Source organism: Marmota flaviventris, chromosome 9 (genome assembly GCF_047511675.1).
Source record: "Marmota flaviventris isolate mMarFla1 chromosome 9, mMarFla1.hap1, whole genome shotgun sequence".
Lineage (NCBI taxonomy): Eukaryota > Metazoa > Chordata > Mammalia > Rodentia > Sciuridae > Marmota > Marmota flaviventris.
In genome coordinates, this window is record NC_092506.1 from 31983072 (window position 1) to 32000556 (window position 17485).

Consider the following 17485-nt stretch of genomic DNA (forward strand, 5'->3'; position numbering starts at 1 on the left):
TCCCTTTCCCTCCCACCTCTCATCCCTGTTTAATGTTAATCTTCTTCTCATGCTCTTCCTCCCTACTCTGTTCTTAGTTGCTCTCCTTATATCAGAGAAGACATTTGGTATTTGTTTTTTAGGGATTGGCTAGCTTCACTTAGCATAATCTGCTCTAATGCCATCCATTTCCCTGCAAATTCCATGATTTTGTCATTTTTTAGTGCAGAGTAATACTCCATTGTGTATAAATGCCACCTTTTTTTTTATCCATTCATCTATTGAAGGGCATCTAGGTTGGTTCCACAGTCTAGCTATTGTGAATTGTGCTGCTATGAACATCGATGTAGCAGTGTCCCTGTAGAATGCTCTTTTTAGGTCTTTAGGGAATAGACCGAGAAGGGAGATAGCTGGGTCAAATGGTGGTTCCATTCCCAGCTTTCCAAGAAATCTCCATACTGCTTTCCAAATTGGCCACACCAATTTGCACTCCCACCAGCAATGTACAAGTGTACCCTTTTCCCCACATCCTCGCCAGCACTTGTTGTTGTTTGACTTCATAATGGCTGCCAATCTAGTGAGGCTGTTTTTTATCCCTAATCTTTTTTTCTTATGTTCTCCAGATTTCATAATGTGCACTGCCTCTTTGTTTTATTTTATCCAATTTTCTGTCGCACTTTAATTCTTCATTTCATGTACTATACTTTTCAGTTCTAAGTTCCTTTTCTATAGTTTCCACTTGTCTGTTGAGATTTTGTATGTTACCATCTTTTTCTTTAAACCCTTGAACAGGTAACATTGGTTATAACGTCCTTGTCTCCTGATTCCAACATCTAGGCTATTAGCTCATGGAGATAGTTTCCTTTCTGCTTTTTCTCTTGGCTATGGGTCAGTTTTTCTGTTTCTTTACTTGTTAAACAGTCCTATTTTTTCTTTTGGACAATGTACAAATGTACAAGTGATACATTGTAAAGACTTTGGATTCTTTTATCTTCCACATTCACAGAAGAATGTTGAGTTTTATTTAGTAGGAAATTTATTGACAGATAACTTAAAGTTGGTAGAGATTTGGTTTTATACTATTAAGATAGGTCTGTTTTAGTTTTATCCTTAATCTCAGGGTAAATTCCTTAGTCCTGGGACATAATCTTTACTCCTACAACATAATGGAAAATCCATTAAGGTATTTACTCAAACCATTGGGATTAGATTCAAATACCAAACTTGGTATCCCTTGTGATAGGCAGCTGCTAAGATATCAGTTCAAGTCAGTCTTTTGGTTTTGCTTCCTGCTGGACTCTGTATTCTTTCCGACATATGTATATTTCAGGGATTAGTTAAAGATTTGAGGACATTTGTATCTTGATTTTCCAGCTCTGGCTCTTTCATTTTTGGAATTTCCCGCTGTTCCCATAGCCTACAACTTTGTGTTACTTTGAGCTAGTAAGAATTTTTACTTGAATTCTAGCTACCATAGTGTTGCATGGGCATGGATGAGCCCTTTGAAGAAAAAGCAATATTAAATATGGATTTCACCCAACATAGTTCCCTTTTATTTCAAGGGATCAATCTGCTTAGATTTCTGTTCCTTTTGGTCATTTTCTGATACTTTAAAAAATTTGTTTTGTTTTTGTTTTGAGATAGGGTCTCACTATGTTGCCTAGGCTAGTTTTAAACCTGTGAGCTCAAGTGATCCTCCCAAATAATTAGAACTATATGCATATGTCACCATGCCTGGCTTTCTAGTACATTTGTAAGAGTTGTTTTTTGTACTTTTGTATTTTTCTTTTCTCTCTTGAGCTGGGGAGCATACTGGGGATTGGACCCTAGGCCTTGTGCATGAATGCTGAATACACATCTTTCCATAGAGTTACACCCAAGCTTTCGTCTATAATTGATATTTCAAAAAGTATAGTCTGGTGCAAACTACTCTGCCACTGACAGACTAGAATTTGGAACTTTATTGAATTTATCAATCTTGCCCTGCTCACTCACCTATAGGCCTTTGCAAATACTACTTCCTTTGCCTATGTCATTTTTAAAATTTACCCTATCCTTCCTCTGTCCATTTATTTTTCAACTGACCCTCCCCCTGCCCACCCCCTGCACCTACTATTGGAGGTTGAACCTAGGGCCTTGCTCATGCTAGGCTAGTACTCTACACTAAGTTATTCCCATTCCTCATCTGACCATCTTCTATCCCTCCTTCATGTTCTGCTTTAGATGTCAGTTTTTTAGTGAAGCCTGCCTTAAATCTGTAAACTATGTTAAATCTTGCTATTGTGAAGTTTAGGAGTATATTGTACTTCTCTCATTTTAGTAATTTTTATATTTACTTACTTAGTGTATATAAAGATCTTATTCATTAGTATACTCACAGTGCCTTTAACATTCTAGCATAAAGTTGGTGCTCAGTAAATATTAACAATAAATGATGGGCAGATGGGGCTTGGGTGGATAAAGCTTTTGATTTCCAATTTACCATTTATTATTGAGTATCTGAGCCTAAAAATTTACTTGTGATGCATATTGATAGTTTCAAAATAATTATTTTAATTGAGTTTTGTTTGTGCATGTCTTCCCTTAGTAATGTTTGCTTATGAACAGTGCCTGCTTGTCCTTGGCCATCACCCTGATATTTGGTACGAAGCTGCCCAGTATCTTGAACAGTCAAGTAAACTGCTTGCAGAGAAGGGAGTAAGTATTACACTCCTCATGAGCTTTTTGTGATTTTGATATGGCAGCGATTTTCTGAAAAATATAGCACTGAATTTGAGTAACAAAGTGTTAAGTGTTAGAATGTGTGTGTGTGTGTATTTTTTTTTTTTTTTGGTACTGAGGATTGAACTCAGGGGCACTCGACGACTGAGCTTTATTCCCAGCTCTTTTTTTTTTTTTTTTTTTTTTTTTGTATTTTATTTACAGACAGGGTCAAATCTTGCACTGAGTTGCTTAGTGCCTTACCATTCTTTTTATTTATTTATTTATTTATTTTTCGGTGGACACAACATCTTTGTTTGTATGTGGTGCTGAGGATCGAACCCGGGCCGCACGCATGCCAGGCGAGCGCGCTACCACTTGAGCCACATCCCCAGCCCCATTGAACTCCTGATTCTCTGCCTCAGCCTCCCAAGTCACTGGGATTATAGGCATGTGCCACCGCGCCTGGCAAGTGTTAGAAAATTTAAACTCATGTCAATTTGAGTCTTAGTGACATTCATATGATTAGATTGCTTAGAATTAAAAATATAGTGGCTGTTTTTTAATATTAAGTGATGAACAACAGTATGTGCAGGATTATCTTGTAAGTTAAAATAACGGTGGTGGGGCTAGGGTTGTGGCTCAGCATTAGAGTGCTCACCTAGCATGTACCAGGCACTGGGTTCTATCCTCAGCACCGCATAAAAAATAAATAAATAAAATAAAGGTATCATGTCCAACTACAACTAGAAAAATAAAAAATAAGAAAATAATAGTGGGCTGGGGGTGTAGCTCAGTGGTAGAGCATGTGCTTAATAAGTACAAAGCTCTGGGTTCCCCCAGCATCAAAAAAAATAGGAAGAAATCTTGGAATTTTGTTAGACTTCTGAGAGTGTCTTGTGTGTGTGTTTTTTTAGATATGTATACATAAAATTAGATGCAGTTATTAGTTTTAAACACTTTTGACTATATTTAAATTATTGAAGCATACTTCCTTCTTTTTTATCTCCTAGGATATGAATAATGCCAAATTATTTAGTGATGAAGCTGCTAATATATATGAAAGAGCCATAAGCACTTTATTAAAGAAAAATATGCTTCTTTATTTTGCATATGCAGATTATGAAGAGGTGAGTAAAAATGTTTCAAACTTTATAATTCAGTTTTTTACTGCATGACTAATTTTTTTTCTGTACACTTCTTTGCTGGCATATTGCTTTTGTTAGCCAGAAATGTTACAGAGTGAACAGTTGTTAGTTCTTAGCTTATATTTATTTATGCTCAGTGCAGGAGCCATTGGTGTTTGCAATGGGGGTGGGGATACAGCTCCTGTATTCCTTAGAGCTCAAATCTTGCATGGGTTTGTGTGTATGTATGTGTGTATATATATATGTGTGGGTGTGTATATATATATATGTGTGTGTGTGTATACACATATATATACATATATATATACACACTTCTCTACCACCTCAGAGTCGCATGAAGTATGAGAAGGTTCACAGTATATATAACAGACTTCTGGCAATTGAGGATATTGACCCCACCTTGGTGAGTAACTTTACAAATCTTTCTTTTCTACCTTGACAGTCTGATTTAACAACAAGATAATTTACATATGGTAAAATATACTCTTTTTTTGTCTAGTTATATGATTCTTGATAAACAACATTGAGTCATGGGACACCATCACAATCAAGATACAAAACATTTCCTTCACCTTCCCCAAAATTCCCTTATGTGACCCCTCTCCTGGCCATCACTTTCCCATCAGAGTTGCTGTCGAATGCTGGTTTGAATTCTACTCTGGTTTTCTTTTTAACGCTGCAGTATGAAAAAGCTACAGAGGTGCTTTCTGTAACCCTTTCCTTGTGATCATAGTTAGAAGCCACTTTATGCCACATACTTGTTACTAAATAAATATTTCTTTTTAAATAAATAGAGATAGGAGAAATGAACATTCCAGCAAGGGATTTGACAAACTTATTGTATCCTGATTCTTGCTATAGTAATAGATCCAAAGCCCTGAGGTTCTGCAGAAGTGCAATGCCATTCTTCCAGTGGATGGGAAAGGTAGAGACCTATGACTAGATCCACTGCTTTACACCAACTACACCATACTGCTTCTTTTGTATATTTATATTAGGATTCTACTGCCCTAATTGCTTACATTTAGTCATCATTTAAAAACTAACTCGGCTGATATATCCGGCAAAAATTGCTGGCATCTGTATATTGTGCTATACTGCAGTAATAAAATGACAAACTCAATAAATTCCTTTCCTTGAAGAATTCATATACTTCATCCATCCATCCACCCATCCAAACTAACCAGGTCCCTGCTAACAGTCATTAGTTCATTAAAAAACAAAACAAAAAAAACATTGCACATTCATTATGGGTAGGGAACTCTGAAGGTATTAGGTATAAAATGGGTCATAGTTTATCAGTGAAGTTCTACTCTATGATCTTTGGAAAATAAATAGTGGGCCTTCTAAATAAACCAAGAAAATGCAAAGTTAAACATACATTATAAAATATATAGCATTAAATCAAACATTGAATTTTATAGATATTATAATTCACTAATGGAGTCTTTTCGAGTACTTTCACATTTTTTCTTAAAATTTATATACTTAATTTTTTTTTGTATTGGGAGTTGAACTCAGATGCACTAACCATTGCACCACACTCTCAGCCCTTTATATATATAGGCAATTAAGGATATATTTTATTTTGAGACAGGATCACTAAGTTGCTCAGGGCCTCACTAACTTGTTGAGGCTGGCTTTAAACTTTCAATCCTCCTGCCTCAGCATCCTGAGCTGCTGGGATTAAAAAGATACTCCACTGCACCCAGCCTATTAATTTTTTAAACAAATTTGTACCACATCAATTTTTTTACTTTATTAGTTATCCAACTTTGTGTATTTAATTGTTTTTTTTTTCTGGTTCTGGGGATTGAACCCAGGGTTTTGTGCATGCTAGGTAAGTGCTCTACCATTAACCTACATCTCCAGCCCAATATTTATCTATCTATTTATTTATTGTACTGGGAATGGAATTCCCCCTTTAATTTTTTTTAAATATTGTTTTAGTTGTCAGTGGACCTTTATTTTATTTATTTATATGTGGTGTTGAGACTTGAACCCAGTGCCTCACATGTGCTAGGCAAGTGCTCTACCATTAAGTCACAACCCCAGCCCCTGCCCCTTAAAATTTAATTTGCATTGTCTAGAATTATATGGTGATGATCGTACAACCTTTTGATTATGTTAAAAAACACTGGAGTATATACTTTAAATGGTGAATTTTGTGATATATGAATCATATCTCAAAAAACAAAAATACATTAATTAGCATGCATCTCTAATAACAGAAAAAAGTAGTTTATAAATAATGCATCTTCTATAATCCTACTTTCTAATTTTTTGGGTGTTGAGGATTGCTTTCTTATTGGAATCATTAGCATAGGAATCAGGTAAGCTAGTGATGCTACAGAGATTACATTCTGCCTAATTTCTGTAACACAAATATATATGTGTGTGTGTGTGTATATATATATATGTATTTTTTTTTTTGCAAAGGTATATATTCAATATATGAAATTTGCAAGGAGAGCAGAAGGTATCAAATCTGGACGAATGATATTTAAAAAAGCAAGAGAAGATACCAGAACCCGCCACCATGTCTATGTTACTGCAGCACTCATGGAGTATTACTGTAGTAAGGTAAATATTGAAATACATATATAAAGATGAAGTAGTCTTCTTTATCTGAAAACATTAATTAAAAGAAAAGTAGTTCTAGTTTCTGTCATTAAACTTTAATTCATTTCATAAAGGAAAAGTGTTTATTTGTAAAATGATGTGGAATGTTATCCAAATCACTAGCTGCCTGCTAATTTATGGCTTTATGCCTTATTAAACTCCAAATTTCCTTTTATTTTACTTTTTTCTTTGAAAATGATAGACCTTGCGGTGTTGCCCAGGTTGACCTTGAAGCCATGAACTCTCTGGTTCAATTCCTTCTGTTGTCTCAGCCTCAGGCACTTGGGACTACAAGCAAGCTTTGCCATGCTTCCCTCTCTCCCTCCCTCCCTTCCTCCATTCCCTCTCTTCTTTCTTTCCTTCCTTTTGCCCCTGAGCTACATCTCCAGCACCCCTTCCACCTTTTTTTTTTTTAAGCCAGTTACAAGGCTGGCCTCAAACTTGTAATACTCCTGCCTCAGCCTCCCAAATTGTTGGTATTACAGGTAAGTGCCACCTTGCCCAGCGTAAACTCCATATTTCTGTTTTCTATTTTATTTATCTATCTATTTATTTATTTTTGGTTATCAGGGATTGAACTCCGGAGCACTCAACCAATAAGCTATATCCCCAGCCCAATTTTGTATTTTATTTAGAGACAGGGTCTCACTGAGTTGCTTTACCTCACTTTTGCTGAGGCTGGTTTTGAACTTGTGATCCTCTGTCTCAGCCTCCCCCACCACTGGGATTGCAGGTGTACCCCACCGCATCTGGCTTATTTATTTGTTTTAAACCCCATATTTCTGAACCTAAACTCCACTGGCTGATTTTTTAGCTTAGTAATTTTTACTTAACATGGTTTTAATTTTCATTTTAATTCTTTCATATCTTGTCATATTTAGGTATTGTAGTTTTAATATTCTTAGTATTTTATCTGACATTTCATAGAAATCAGTACTTGGCTGTCTTTACTTGTAGGACAAATCGGTTGCCTTTAAGATTTTTGAGCTGGGACTGAAGAAATATGGAGACATCCCAGAATATGTCCTGGCCTATATTGACTATCTCTCTCACCTCAATGGTAAGTTAATTCTAGAAGCTTTAATGGTACTTAATATTAAACCATCTGAAATTATGTTGCTAAGTTTTTCCTTCTTGAATGTATTATAATTCTGACATCACATCAAAACCACCCACTTGATAGCCACCCAAGAAATATTTGTGGCCTGTCAACCAGGAGTTTATATTTATTGAATAATGATAGATGTCTTTTGACTTCAGAATGGCCTTTGATCAGCAAAGTTTTGTTATAAGTAGGATAAAGCTACAAAGTCAAGAGTTAAGAGACACAGAGTTGTTGATGTTCATTTCTGACTGTGGGCAACTCATTTCTCATCTCCTGGGCAAGAACTGACAAAAATAAATCCTCGTCAGCTGGGGATGTAGCTCAGTGGTAGAACACTTGCCTAACATTACAAGGCCATGGGTTTGACCCCCAGCATTATCAAACAAAACACACACAAAAAAAACTCTAGCCACCAATACTCAGAGATGTCCACGTAGTAAAGGCTACATGAGGCTACTGGGAAAGAAATTTTAAAGGATATTATGTTCATTAGCCTCTTGATTTTTATTCTGCTGTTATAATGACAATAATACAGCCATCTTTTATTGAGGTCCTAGTATGTGCCAGGTTTTGTGCTAGGTAATTCATTCATCCATGTGTGTGTGTGTATAAAATTTAGTCTAGTTACCTATAGTCCAGGATATGCAACTTCTTTTTTTAAATTAATTTATTTTTTAGTTAATTTTTAAAATTTATATATGCAGTGGAATGCATTACAATTCTTATTACACATATACAGCACTATTTTTCATATCTCTGGTTGTACACAAAGTATATTCACACCCATTCATGTCTTCACACATGTACTTTGGATAACAATGTCCATCACATTCCACTATCATTTCTAACCCCATGCCCCCTCCCTTACCATCCCATCCCTCTGCCCTATCTAGAGTTCATCTATTCCTCCCATGCTTCCCCTCCCTACCCCACTATGAATCAGCCTCCTTATATCAGAGAAAACATTCAGCATTTGTTTTTTTGGGGGGATTGACTAATTTTACTTAGCCTTATCTTCTCTAATTCCATCCATTTACCTGCAAATGCCATGATTTTATTCTCTTTTATTGCTGAGTAATATTCCATTGTGTATATATGCCACATTTTTTTAATCCATTCATCTAATGAAGGGCATCTAGGTTGGTTCCACAGTTTGATATGCAACTTCTGGACTATTAAAATAAACATTGTGTAAAAGTTGGTTTAAGACAGAAATATACACGGGCTGGGGATGTAGCTCAGTGGCAGAGCACTTGCCTGGCATGTCTGAGAACCTTGGTTCAATCAATCCCTAGTACCAGCAAAAATAAATTTAAAAAAAGAGAAATATGAAATTATGTGTAAATGATTATAGAATGAGATATTATAAGCATATATCAATAATTTTAGTATTTAAGAAAAATATAGCACATATAAAAGATAGTATCATTGTATCCTAAATAGTATAAAAAAGTCAAATGTTTATTTTTTAATTTCAGTTTAGTGACTATACTCTGGAAAAGACTTAACCTCAAAAAGTGAGATAGTAGGGCATTTAATTGATAAATTTTCTTGAATGAAGTTTATGTTCCTCACTAATCTTAAACTATTTGCTTTACTTTTTTTTAGAATAATTACTAGTATATGTATTTATCTTACTATTTTCTTAACATGAGCATGATATCTGATGTCAGCATTGTTTTTTCCCAGGTTCAGTATCTTAGATAGTTCCTTCATTCCTCTAACTAGCTGTCAAGCATTTATTCATTACCTTCTTTTACTAAGGACCAGGAATACAAAGATGACCAGGACTATATTCTTCTGGTCACAGAAGACTTTGATGTTAAGAATACAATTGCATCATCAGTCTTCACTGTGGCATAGTTATGAAGTTAGGTGTATAATCTTACTCTGCAATGTTCTCATCTGTAGAATGGTCAGAACAGGGAAAACTTCCATAGAATTCTTGAGGATTAAGCAATTAAATTTTGCATGTCATAATGATCATAATGATCATAAATAGTTAACATTTATGGACTGCTTTCCACATTGCAGGTGTTAAGTCAAAGACATGCAAAATTTAATTGCTTAACCAGACTTCAGATTTAGTACTAAAAAAAAGGAATGTAAGATTTCTTAATTTTTCTTATTGATTACATGTTGAAATGAATAAACTATATTAAAATTAATTTATCATTTTACTCTAGAATAGCAGAAAATTTACTTCTAAAAATATTTATTTAGCTGGTTATTGTGGCACACATCAGTAATCCCAGCAACTAGGGAGGCTGAGGCAGGAGAATTGCAAGTTTGGGGACAACCTCAGAAACTTAGTGGGATTGTCTTGAAATTTAAAAAAAAAAAAAATTTTAAAGTACCGGGGATATGGCTCAGTGGTTCAGTAACCCTGGGTTCAATCCATGGTACCAACAAAATTTTTTATTTATTTTTATTTTTGTGGTACTAGAGATTGAACCCAGGGGTGCTCTACCAATGGAATTACACCCCTTTTTTATTTTGAGATAGGTTCCTGCTAAATTGCCCAAGCTGGCTTCAAACTTGGTATTCTCCTGCCTCAGCTTTGCAAGTTGCTGGGATTACAGGCATGTGCAATCATACCTGGCTCAGAAATTTTAAATTACATACTTGGTTCCCATTGTATTTCTTTTGGACAGTGTTGTTCTAAAGGGTGTCATAGAGAAGGCCTCATGAGTTGCATCTTGAAAAAAGAGAAATACCTGGGCATGGTGTACACGCTTGCAATCCCGATGACTCAGGAGGATCACAGATTCCAGTCCAGCCTCAGCAACTTAGAGAGACCATCTCAAAATAAAACTGGGATGTGCTCAGTAGTAGTGCACCTCTGGGCTCCACCCCAGAACCAAAAACAAAAACAGAGAGAAAAATAAGAAATAGCCAGACAAAGAGAAAAAGGCATTATTCCAGGCAAAGAACATGGCATGTAACTTCTATGTGGGATGCTAAGAAATGTATCTGTAGCAAAGCTTGGGATAAAGCAAAAAGGATAAAATGCAGTATTTAACATTTTTTAAAAGTTTAATATGTGAAATTGAAAGTTGTGAATAAAGTTCGTGCCACTTCTTTGGCATAATTCATTTACTCTCTCTCGGGCTTATGTCTCGGGAGTAAATTGAATAAATACCCTAAGGCAATAAAAACCAGTTACTTGGGCTGGAGCTCAGTTGGTGGAGTGCTTGCCTTGCATGCACAAGGCCCTGGGTTTGATCCCCAGCACCAAAAAAAAAAGTCACTGCACTAGAATTTTGTTCACTTTTTTTTGTTTTGTTTTGTTTTTTAGTTGTAGGTGTATTTTTTTTTATTTAAAAAAATTTTTTTATGTGGTGCCAAGGATTGAACCCAGTGCCTCATGGCAAGCACTCTGCCACTGAGCCACAACCTTGGCCCCTCTATACTAGAGTTTTACTTTTTCTGGTGTACTTAACCACTTAGGGCCTCACTGAGGCTGGCTTTGAACTCATGATATCCTCCTGCCTCAGCCTCTAAAACCTCTGGGATTACAAGCGTGTGCCACCAAGCCCAGCTGTTTTAGTTATTTTAAAAACAACTTTATTGTATAATTTACATATCATAAATGCACCCATTTGAATTATACAATTCAATGATTGTTGGATTTACTACTGTATTCTTAAATTTTAAAAAGTCCCTTACAGTTTAACAAGTTTTGTTTCCCCACTTTCAATTGCAGAGGAACTCCTAAGACTTAAAATTTAATCTACTCTGGCAACTATTCTTTAATTCATTTACTATTTGCTTCTCAGTCTAGATATTATTGTTTATCTACAAGATGGTAAAATAATGAAATGTAGATTAGTCCTGGTATCTTAAAAATAAAAGAAACTCAATTGTAACTAAGTTTGAACTTGTTATTTTTTAAATGTTAGTAGCCTGAGTTATTATGTCAGCAGGCATGTAATTTTCATTATTTTTAAGACGAATAGGATGCCTTGATCCAATATTACACTGCTTGTATTACAACTGCAGTGTAGTACAGAGAGCTGAACTAGAGGTAAAAAAAAAAAAAAAAAAAAAACCTGGTTTCTAGTTACAGCTCTGTTATGCAATGACAATAAACAAATCAAAATTACTCAATTCTTTTGAACCTCAAGTTTCCTTATCTGTAAAAGTCAGGTGTGACTATAGTTACCTTTCTGCAGAGGATTTTTGTGAGGATTAAGTTGAAATAATTCTTGTAAAAATATATTGTTAAATTGTAAAACTGACTTTTTTAATATTTAAATTTTGTTAAATATCCTAGAGGACAATAATACCCGAGTTTTGTTTGAACGAGTTTTGACATCTGGAAGCCTTCCTCCAGAGAAGTCTGGGTAAGTCATTGTGAAAATGACAGCTTTCATCCTCCAGTTAGGAGTGAATGTCTGCTTGAGTAGGCCTTTAGGAGATAGAGTCCCCTTCTCTCCCAAGGTTCATTTTACTTACCTGTAATATTTTCATAACTTGATTATTTTCCCATAAGGATTAGAATTGTTTTGAGAGTGCCTTCCTAATTTATTATTAAATATTTAATGTCTTTCTAGTTTACTGTATCTCTAGAAATTGATATGAATGAGGACTTCGGAAGTTTTTACCTCAATAATCCAAAGCAGACTGTTTTACATATTGAAAGTTTGTTTTATATATTGTGCCCCCAGTTTGTGATTTTGACTCTTGTCAGTCATATCAGACAGAGGAACAACACAGTAGAAATAGTAAGGCTTTGGGGTCTTGGGTTTAATTTCCAGCTCAGCCCACATAGACACTGGGCATATTTTAAACCTCACCAATCCTCACTTTCTGAGTCACAATAATACCTACCAGTGTAGGATTTTTCTGATAGCCCTGTACCTGGTATATCGTAGGTACTCAATATATTCTTTTGTACATTTAGTAATCTCAGACCTTTACTGTTGATCGTTGGAACAATGATGAGACAAGTTTGTCCTGAGTGATCTACATTCATGGGGAAAAGATGAAAATGTATTTATAATTCATGCCACTAAACAAAATTCAGAAGAAATTAGAAATCTGTCTGGATTCCTTTTCCAACTCTTCCACTTAGTTTACCCTAAGATAAGTGTCTCTTATGGATCACAAAGAATAGGAAAGTATGCTAAATAAGAAACAACTGAAAATTTCAAGTATTTAGGGTAAAGTATTATAATTTATATTCAAAAATAAGATCAACCAAATATGGCAAAATATTGTTATTAAATCTGGGTAATGGTATAAGTATTCATTATACTCTTCCATTTTTTCTATAGTTTGGAAGTTTTTATGATAAAAAAGAGCTTTTTATAATTCAAGAAGAAAGGGGGAGAGATTCAGGCTTTTTTTTTTTTTTTTTTTTCTTTTCCTCTTTGATAAATGGACTCCCTGCCCTAAAACCAGAATAACCAAGTATTAATTATATTTCTTTTCTTATAGAGAAATCTGGGCCCGGTTTCTAGCTTTTGAAAGTAATATTGGTGATCTCGCCAGTATACTCAAAGTGGAAAAAAGACGGTTTACAGCATTCAAAGAAGAGTACGAAGGCAAAGAAACAGCTTTGCTGGTAGACAGATATAAGTTTATGGATTTATATCCTTGCTCTGCAAGTGAACTAAAGGCACTGGGTTATAAGGTATGTACCAAGGATCAAGGTGCCTGTAGTATTTTTGTTTTTCCAATGTTTTAGAAGAATTTATGGATAACCAACATTCTAAATGAGTAAATTCTGAAACATCAATTAATCTAGTTTTAGAACAGATTTGCAAAAAATAAACAAGAAAAAGATTCACTGATTTTTCTTGGTTTATGAAACATCAAGTATCAAAAGTCGCTGAATAAAATAATAATTGAAAAATGAGATTTAACAAATACTTTCATTCTATTCCTGAAATTGTCTGTGCCTTACATCTTATGTCCTGTGAGTGGTGGAAAAGTATATGGAGGGAAGAAAAAAAATTCTGAATATCATCTTACGTACTACTTTTTTCTAATTGATGAATGTGTTTTGATAGATCTTAAACCAAATGTAGTTTCTGTTCTACTCAGTAAAACATAATGAGGAAACATGACAACTTGTTCAATTCATAAAATATCCTGAGAGATTTATAGCCTTAAAACAGCACTCCTTCAGTGGCCTCAGGGGAATAGGCTCAAATAGGAATGGAAGTCTCCTATGTAGACTGCTGAGCCATAAAAATCAAATCTGGTCCAGGAACCTGTTTAAGTCAGGAGGAAAGATGTAATATTTATGAAGCACCAGAAATAGCCCTTGCTGAGAAAAGAATCATTTCTTGATCTTTCTGTCCCATGTGAACAAAGATCAAGATTTTGGAAATCCAAAGGGAAGATGGATACACCAGAGTCCTCGCTTGATTGCTTTAAGCCAGCTAGCTTTAGGGTATTCTCGACCATCATTCTTCTTTTTCTCACTGCCCTCTTTTAGTCTGAGTCTCACTCTGTGTTGGAACCATATTAAAACTGAGAAAAATTACCCCATGATTCAGCTTCAGACATTTTCTTTAGTGGACGCCCTAGTTCTGTGCCAGTCCCTGGTTCCTATTCTCAACCAGGGGAGTCTTAGTATTCATGGGATCACTGCTCAAGAATAAGTGGCTTCTGCTTCTTGATCCTTAATGAAAAGGCAAAGACATTTTAAGACTACTTTATTAGAACAAGGCTATTTGAACTTTCCCAAGATGAAAATGAAAATTAAGGTTAATGAAAATAACTACTTGTTGAATATGAATTTTCCATCCTGTATTTCTATTTCTATTCTTATTTGGAAAGAATTAATGTACTTCTTCATGTGGTGGTCAGTGATGTGTTATGTACATGCAAGTCAGAGAGAAAAGCAGTTCCCATTGTCCCTAGTCATTTAGATTTGCCTATATAATACCAGATGTCACCAACTGTCTGAGCAAATTTGAGAAGAGTGAAAAGGGACAGGGCCTGTTAACACATTTTCAGACCTGACAGTATACTGAAAAGATGCCTCTGGATTGGTTGAGGTCAAATGCCAGGCTCCCAAACCTCTATTTCTTATGAGAAATGTGGCCCTTTGAGCTTTAGTCCCTTCTATAAAATGGAGATGTCAGGAGGAAAACTGACAAATGGTGGCTGTTTAATATATATGTTCCTTTTTCCCCGCAGCAGTATGTTGGGAATCATTCTTCATTAGCAAAATCTTACTCGTGAGTGTAGGTGCTGGCAAACCTTTTATTTGTACCTTTATGCAGTAGGACCTCCCCTAACCAAGCTTCTCACCTAAAGAAACAGACAGATGTGTTCAATTCTAATGGAAAAGAGGGGTCAAAAGAATATCTAAAATCTTGAATTTTCTTCCAAATCACCCCTATGTTTGCTGTCATCTTACAACCTCTCCCACAAGAGCTTGAGAAATTTGTCTCCTGTCACCTATGTGGTGATACAATCTAGTGATCCTTAGATGGGGTCAGGGTAAGGTCATAAAACACCAAGTCTTCAGAGTCAGTAGCTATCCTTTAAGTAACAATCTTTATCATCATTAAACTTCTTGCTTCTCTCTCTATTCTCTCTCTGTGGTTTTAACCCAATTATTCTCACTGTATCCTCAAGATTGTAGAACTGCACAATTTATAAGACCCTTTTTCAGGTTTAGGATTCTTCTGTTCTGCATTTTCAGGATGTCTCCCGTGCTAAGCTAGCAGCTATAATTCCAGACCCAGTTGTAGCTCCTTCTATAGTGCCTGTTCTGAAAGATGAAGTGGATAGAAAACCAGAATACCCTAAACCAGACACCCAGCAGATGATTCCATTTCAGCCACGGCATTTAGCACGTAAGCCATGACTTCAGATCCAGCACCGAGGCTTCGGTGTGTTTGTGGATTTAAATCCAAGGTGTGGGGGGAAAGTAACATGGCCTTTCCATTGTAGGTTAATTATTAGACTTAGGGTTACTGTGACAAGTGACTTGGTAGTAATCTTTGAACCAGATAAACTAAGAATGTCCTAAAAAAAACAAAACTCTGTGGTCCAGATTCCAGTAACCCATTTTGGTAGTGATACTTAGTTTTCAAAAATGCTGTAGGTGCAGATCACTTGAATATCTGGAAACTTACCTTGGTGGTGTTATTTGGTATTTATTCAGTTACTAATAGTATCCCCTCTAAATCGTTTTTAAACAAGGCCCTTCTGATTAAATATGCTATTGATTAACTGCCTTTAAATAGGATTGATGAACAAGTGACATGTGCAGCTCAGAAAGTCCTCAACAAAAACTTACTTCAGCTCAGCCCCTGGGTTTCCTTACACAAAGTCACTTGTCACTTTTCTGTTTCCAGGTGGCCACAGAGTTGAGAATGCATTTCCTGTCTCACCCATTTGAGTTGGTCAAGTGGGTTAAGCACTGACAGCATATTTTAAAAAGACCAGAACAAAAAATAGAAACCTAGAAAATCATTATGTGCGAGTTACTTCATTTTAGCTCTTACCTGCACGGAAGTTTTTCCATCCCACTTGGGTCATGCTTTCCTTCTCTCACAGCTCCAGGTTTACACCCTGTCCCTGGTGGAGTATTTCCAGTGCCCCCTGCAGCTGTCGTTTTGATGAAACTTCTCCCTCCTCCTATCTGTTTCCAGGTTTGTTCACTATTTTCATGGTATATACTGGCTCTAGGGATTAGACCCATTGTGTGCTTTTCCTACTATTTTAACTTTCCCAGTAACTGGTAATTAAAATTTATGTGTCAAAATAGGGTCCTTTTGTACAAGTGGATGAATTGATGGAAATTTTCCGAAGATGCAAGATACCAAATAGTGAGTAATGAGAACTCCATTTTCAGAGTTATTCACATTCTTGTCTCCTAGGCAGGAGAGCTGGTTATTCTTTGCTATTGAAGTCTCCCACCAGCCAGCCAACTTGCAGAAGTATAATGAAACCAGGAGTGGGCTGGACTCTCTTGAACAGAGAGACTTACTTATTCAGATTCTAAGTAAAATGTCCTATAAGCTTATCTTTTCTATCCATGTGAACATGTACTATCCAATCTGGCTTGTGAAAACAATTAGTTTTAATAGAGTTTTGGTCTTTTCCCTTAGTTTAGAATCAGCAATACTACCTTGCTGTGCTAATAAGCCAAGAAATGAGCTAATAAGTATCCAAAGTAGAACATGCTCATTCTTTCACAGTAGCATGATCTTAAACACTGTCCAACAGTCTTCTTGCTGTTTCTGCAGCTGTTGAGGAAGCCGTGAGGATCATTACTGGTGGGGCCCCAGAGCTGGCTGTGGAAGGCAATGGTCCAGTGGAAAGTAACGCCGTACTCACCAAGGCTGTCAAAAGGCCCAACGAGGATTCAGATGAAGATGAAGAAAAAGGAGCTGTTGTCCCCCCTGTCCATGACATCTACAGAGCGCGGCAGCAGAAGCGAATTCGATGAAGCAGGCTCAAAACCTGCCTCTGAGAAAACTCTTACCCAGGATTCCCTTTTGCCTCTTAAGTCATATGTTTAAAAGAGACAATACTTTGTTACAAGGTTCTTGGAAACAAAGTTGTATTGTCATTGGTGCCTCTATCATATGGTTCTTGAGAAAAAGACAAACTTATGTGAATTTTAGAATATGGAACAGACCTATGCTCTAAGCAAGATTAGGTTTTCAAAAATGTGAGAACAGTACAAAACAGCAGAACCACATTTTGTTCCCTCTTCAAGGGTGTCTTGTATGTCCCGCTTGAAGATTTGTGAGTTTTCCACAGTTTTATTTTAAAAACTGGATGGCTTATGATTGTAAAGCATTTTATCACATTTTCTGAAAAACAGTTGTTCTCGGTTTGCTTATGTAGAGTCCTGCCTTATTGTTTGTTTTTATTTATGGCAGAATGTATGGAGTCTGTTTTGTAGTTTAAAATTTTAAAACAGTCCTTTAGAAAATAAAGGATTTCAAAAACA

The 17485-nt window shown here is 35.9% G+C and overlaps 1 protein-coding gene across 1 annotated transcript in view; it reads left to right on the forward strand.

Moving 5' to 3' along the window:
* Cstf3 (cleavage stimulation factor subunit 3) overlaps window positions 1-17485 on the forward strand; it is a 79911-nt gene extending 62426 nt beyond the window's left edge. Inside the window, exons 11-21 of the mRNA XM_027936531.2 lie at window positions 2567-2676; window positions 3693-3809; window positions 4156-4230; window positions 6267-6410; window positions 7407-7509; window positions 11831-11900; window positions 12997-13192; window positions 15221-15374; window positions 16081-16175; window positions 16292-16352; window positions 16773-17485. Of these exons, the coding sequence (XP_027792332.1) occupies window positions 2567-2676; window positions 3693-3809; window positions 4156-4230; window positions 6267-6410; window positions 7407-7509; window positions 11831-11900; window positions 12997-13192; window positions 15221-15374; window positions 16081-16175; window positions 16292-16352; window positions 16773-16975 (1328 nt within the window). The 3' untranslated portion in view covers window positions 16976-17485. The remainder of the gene's footprint in view (window positions 1-2566; window positions 2677-3692; window positions 3810-4155; window positions 4231-6266; window positions 6411-7406; window positions 7510-11830; window positions 11901-12996; window positions 13193-15220; window positions 15375-16080; window positions 16176-16291; window positions 16353-16772) is intronic.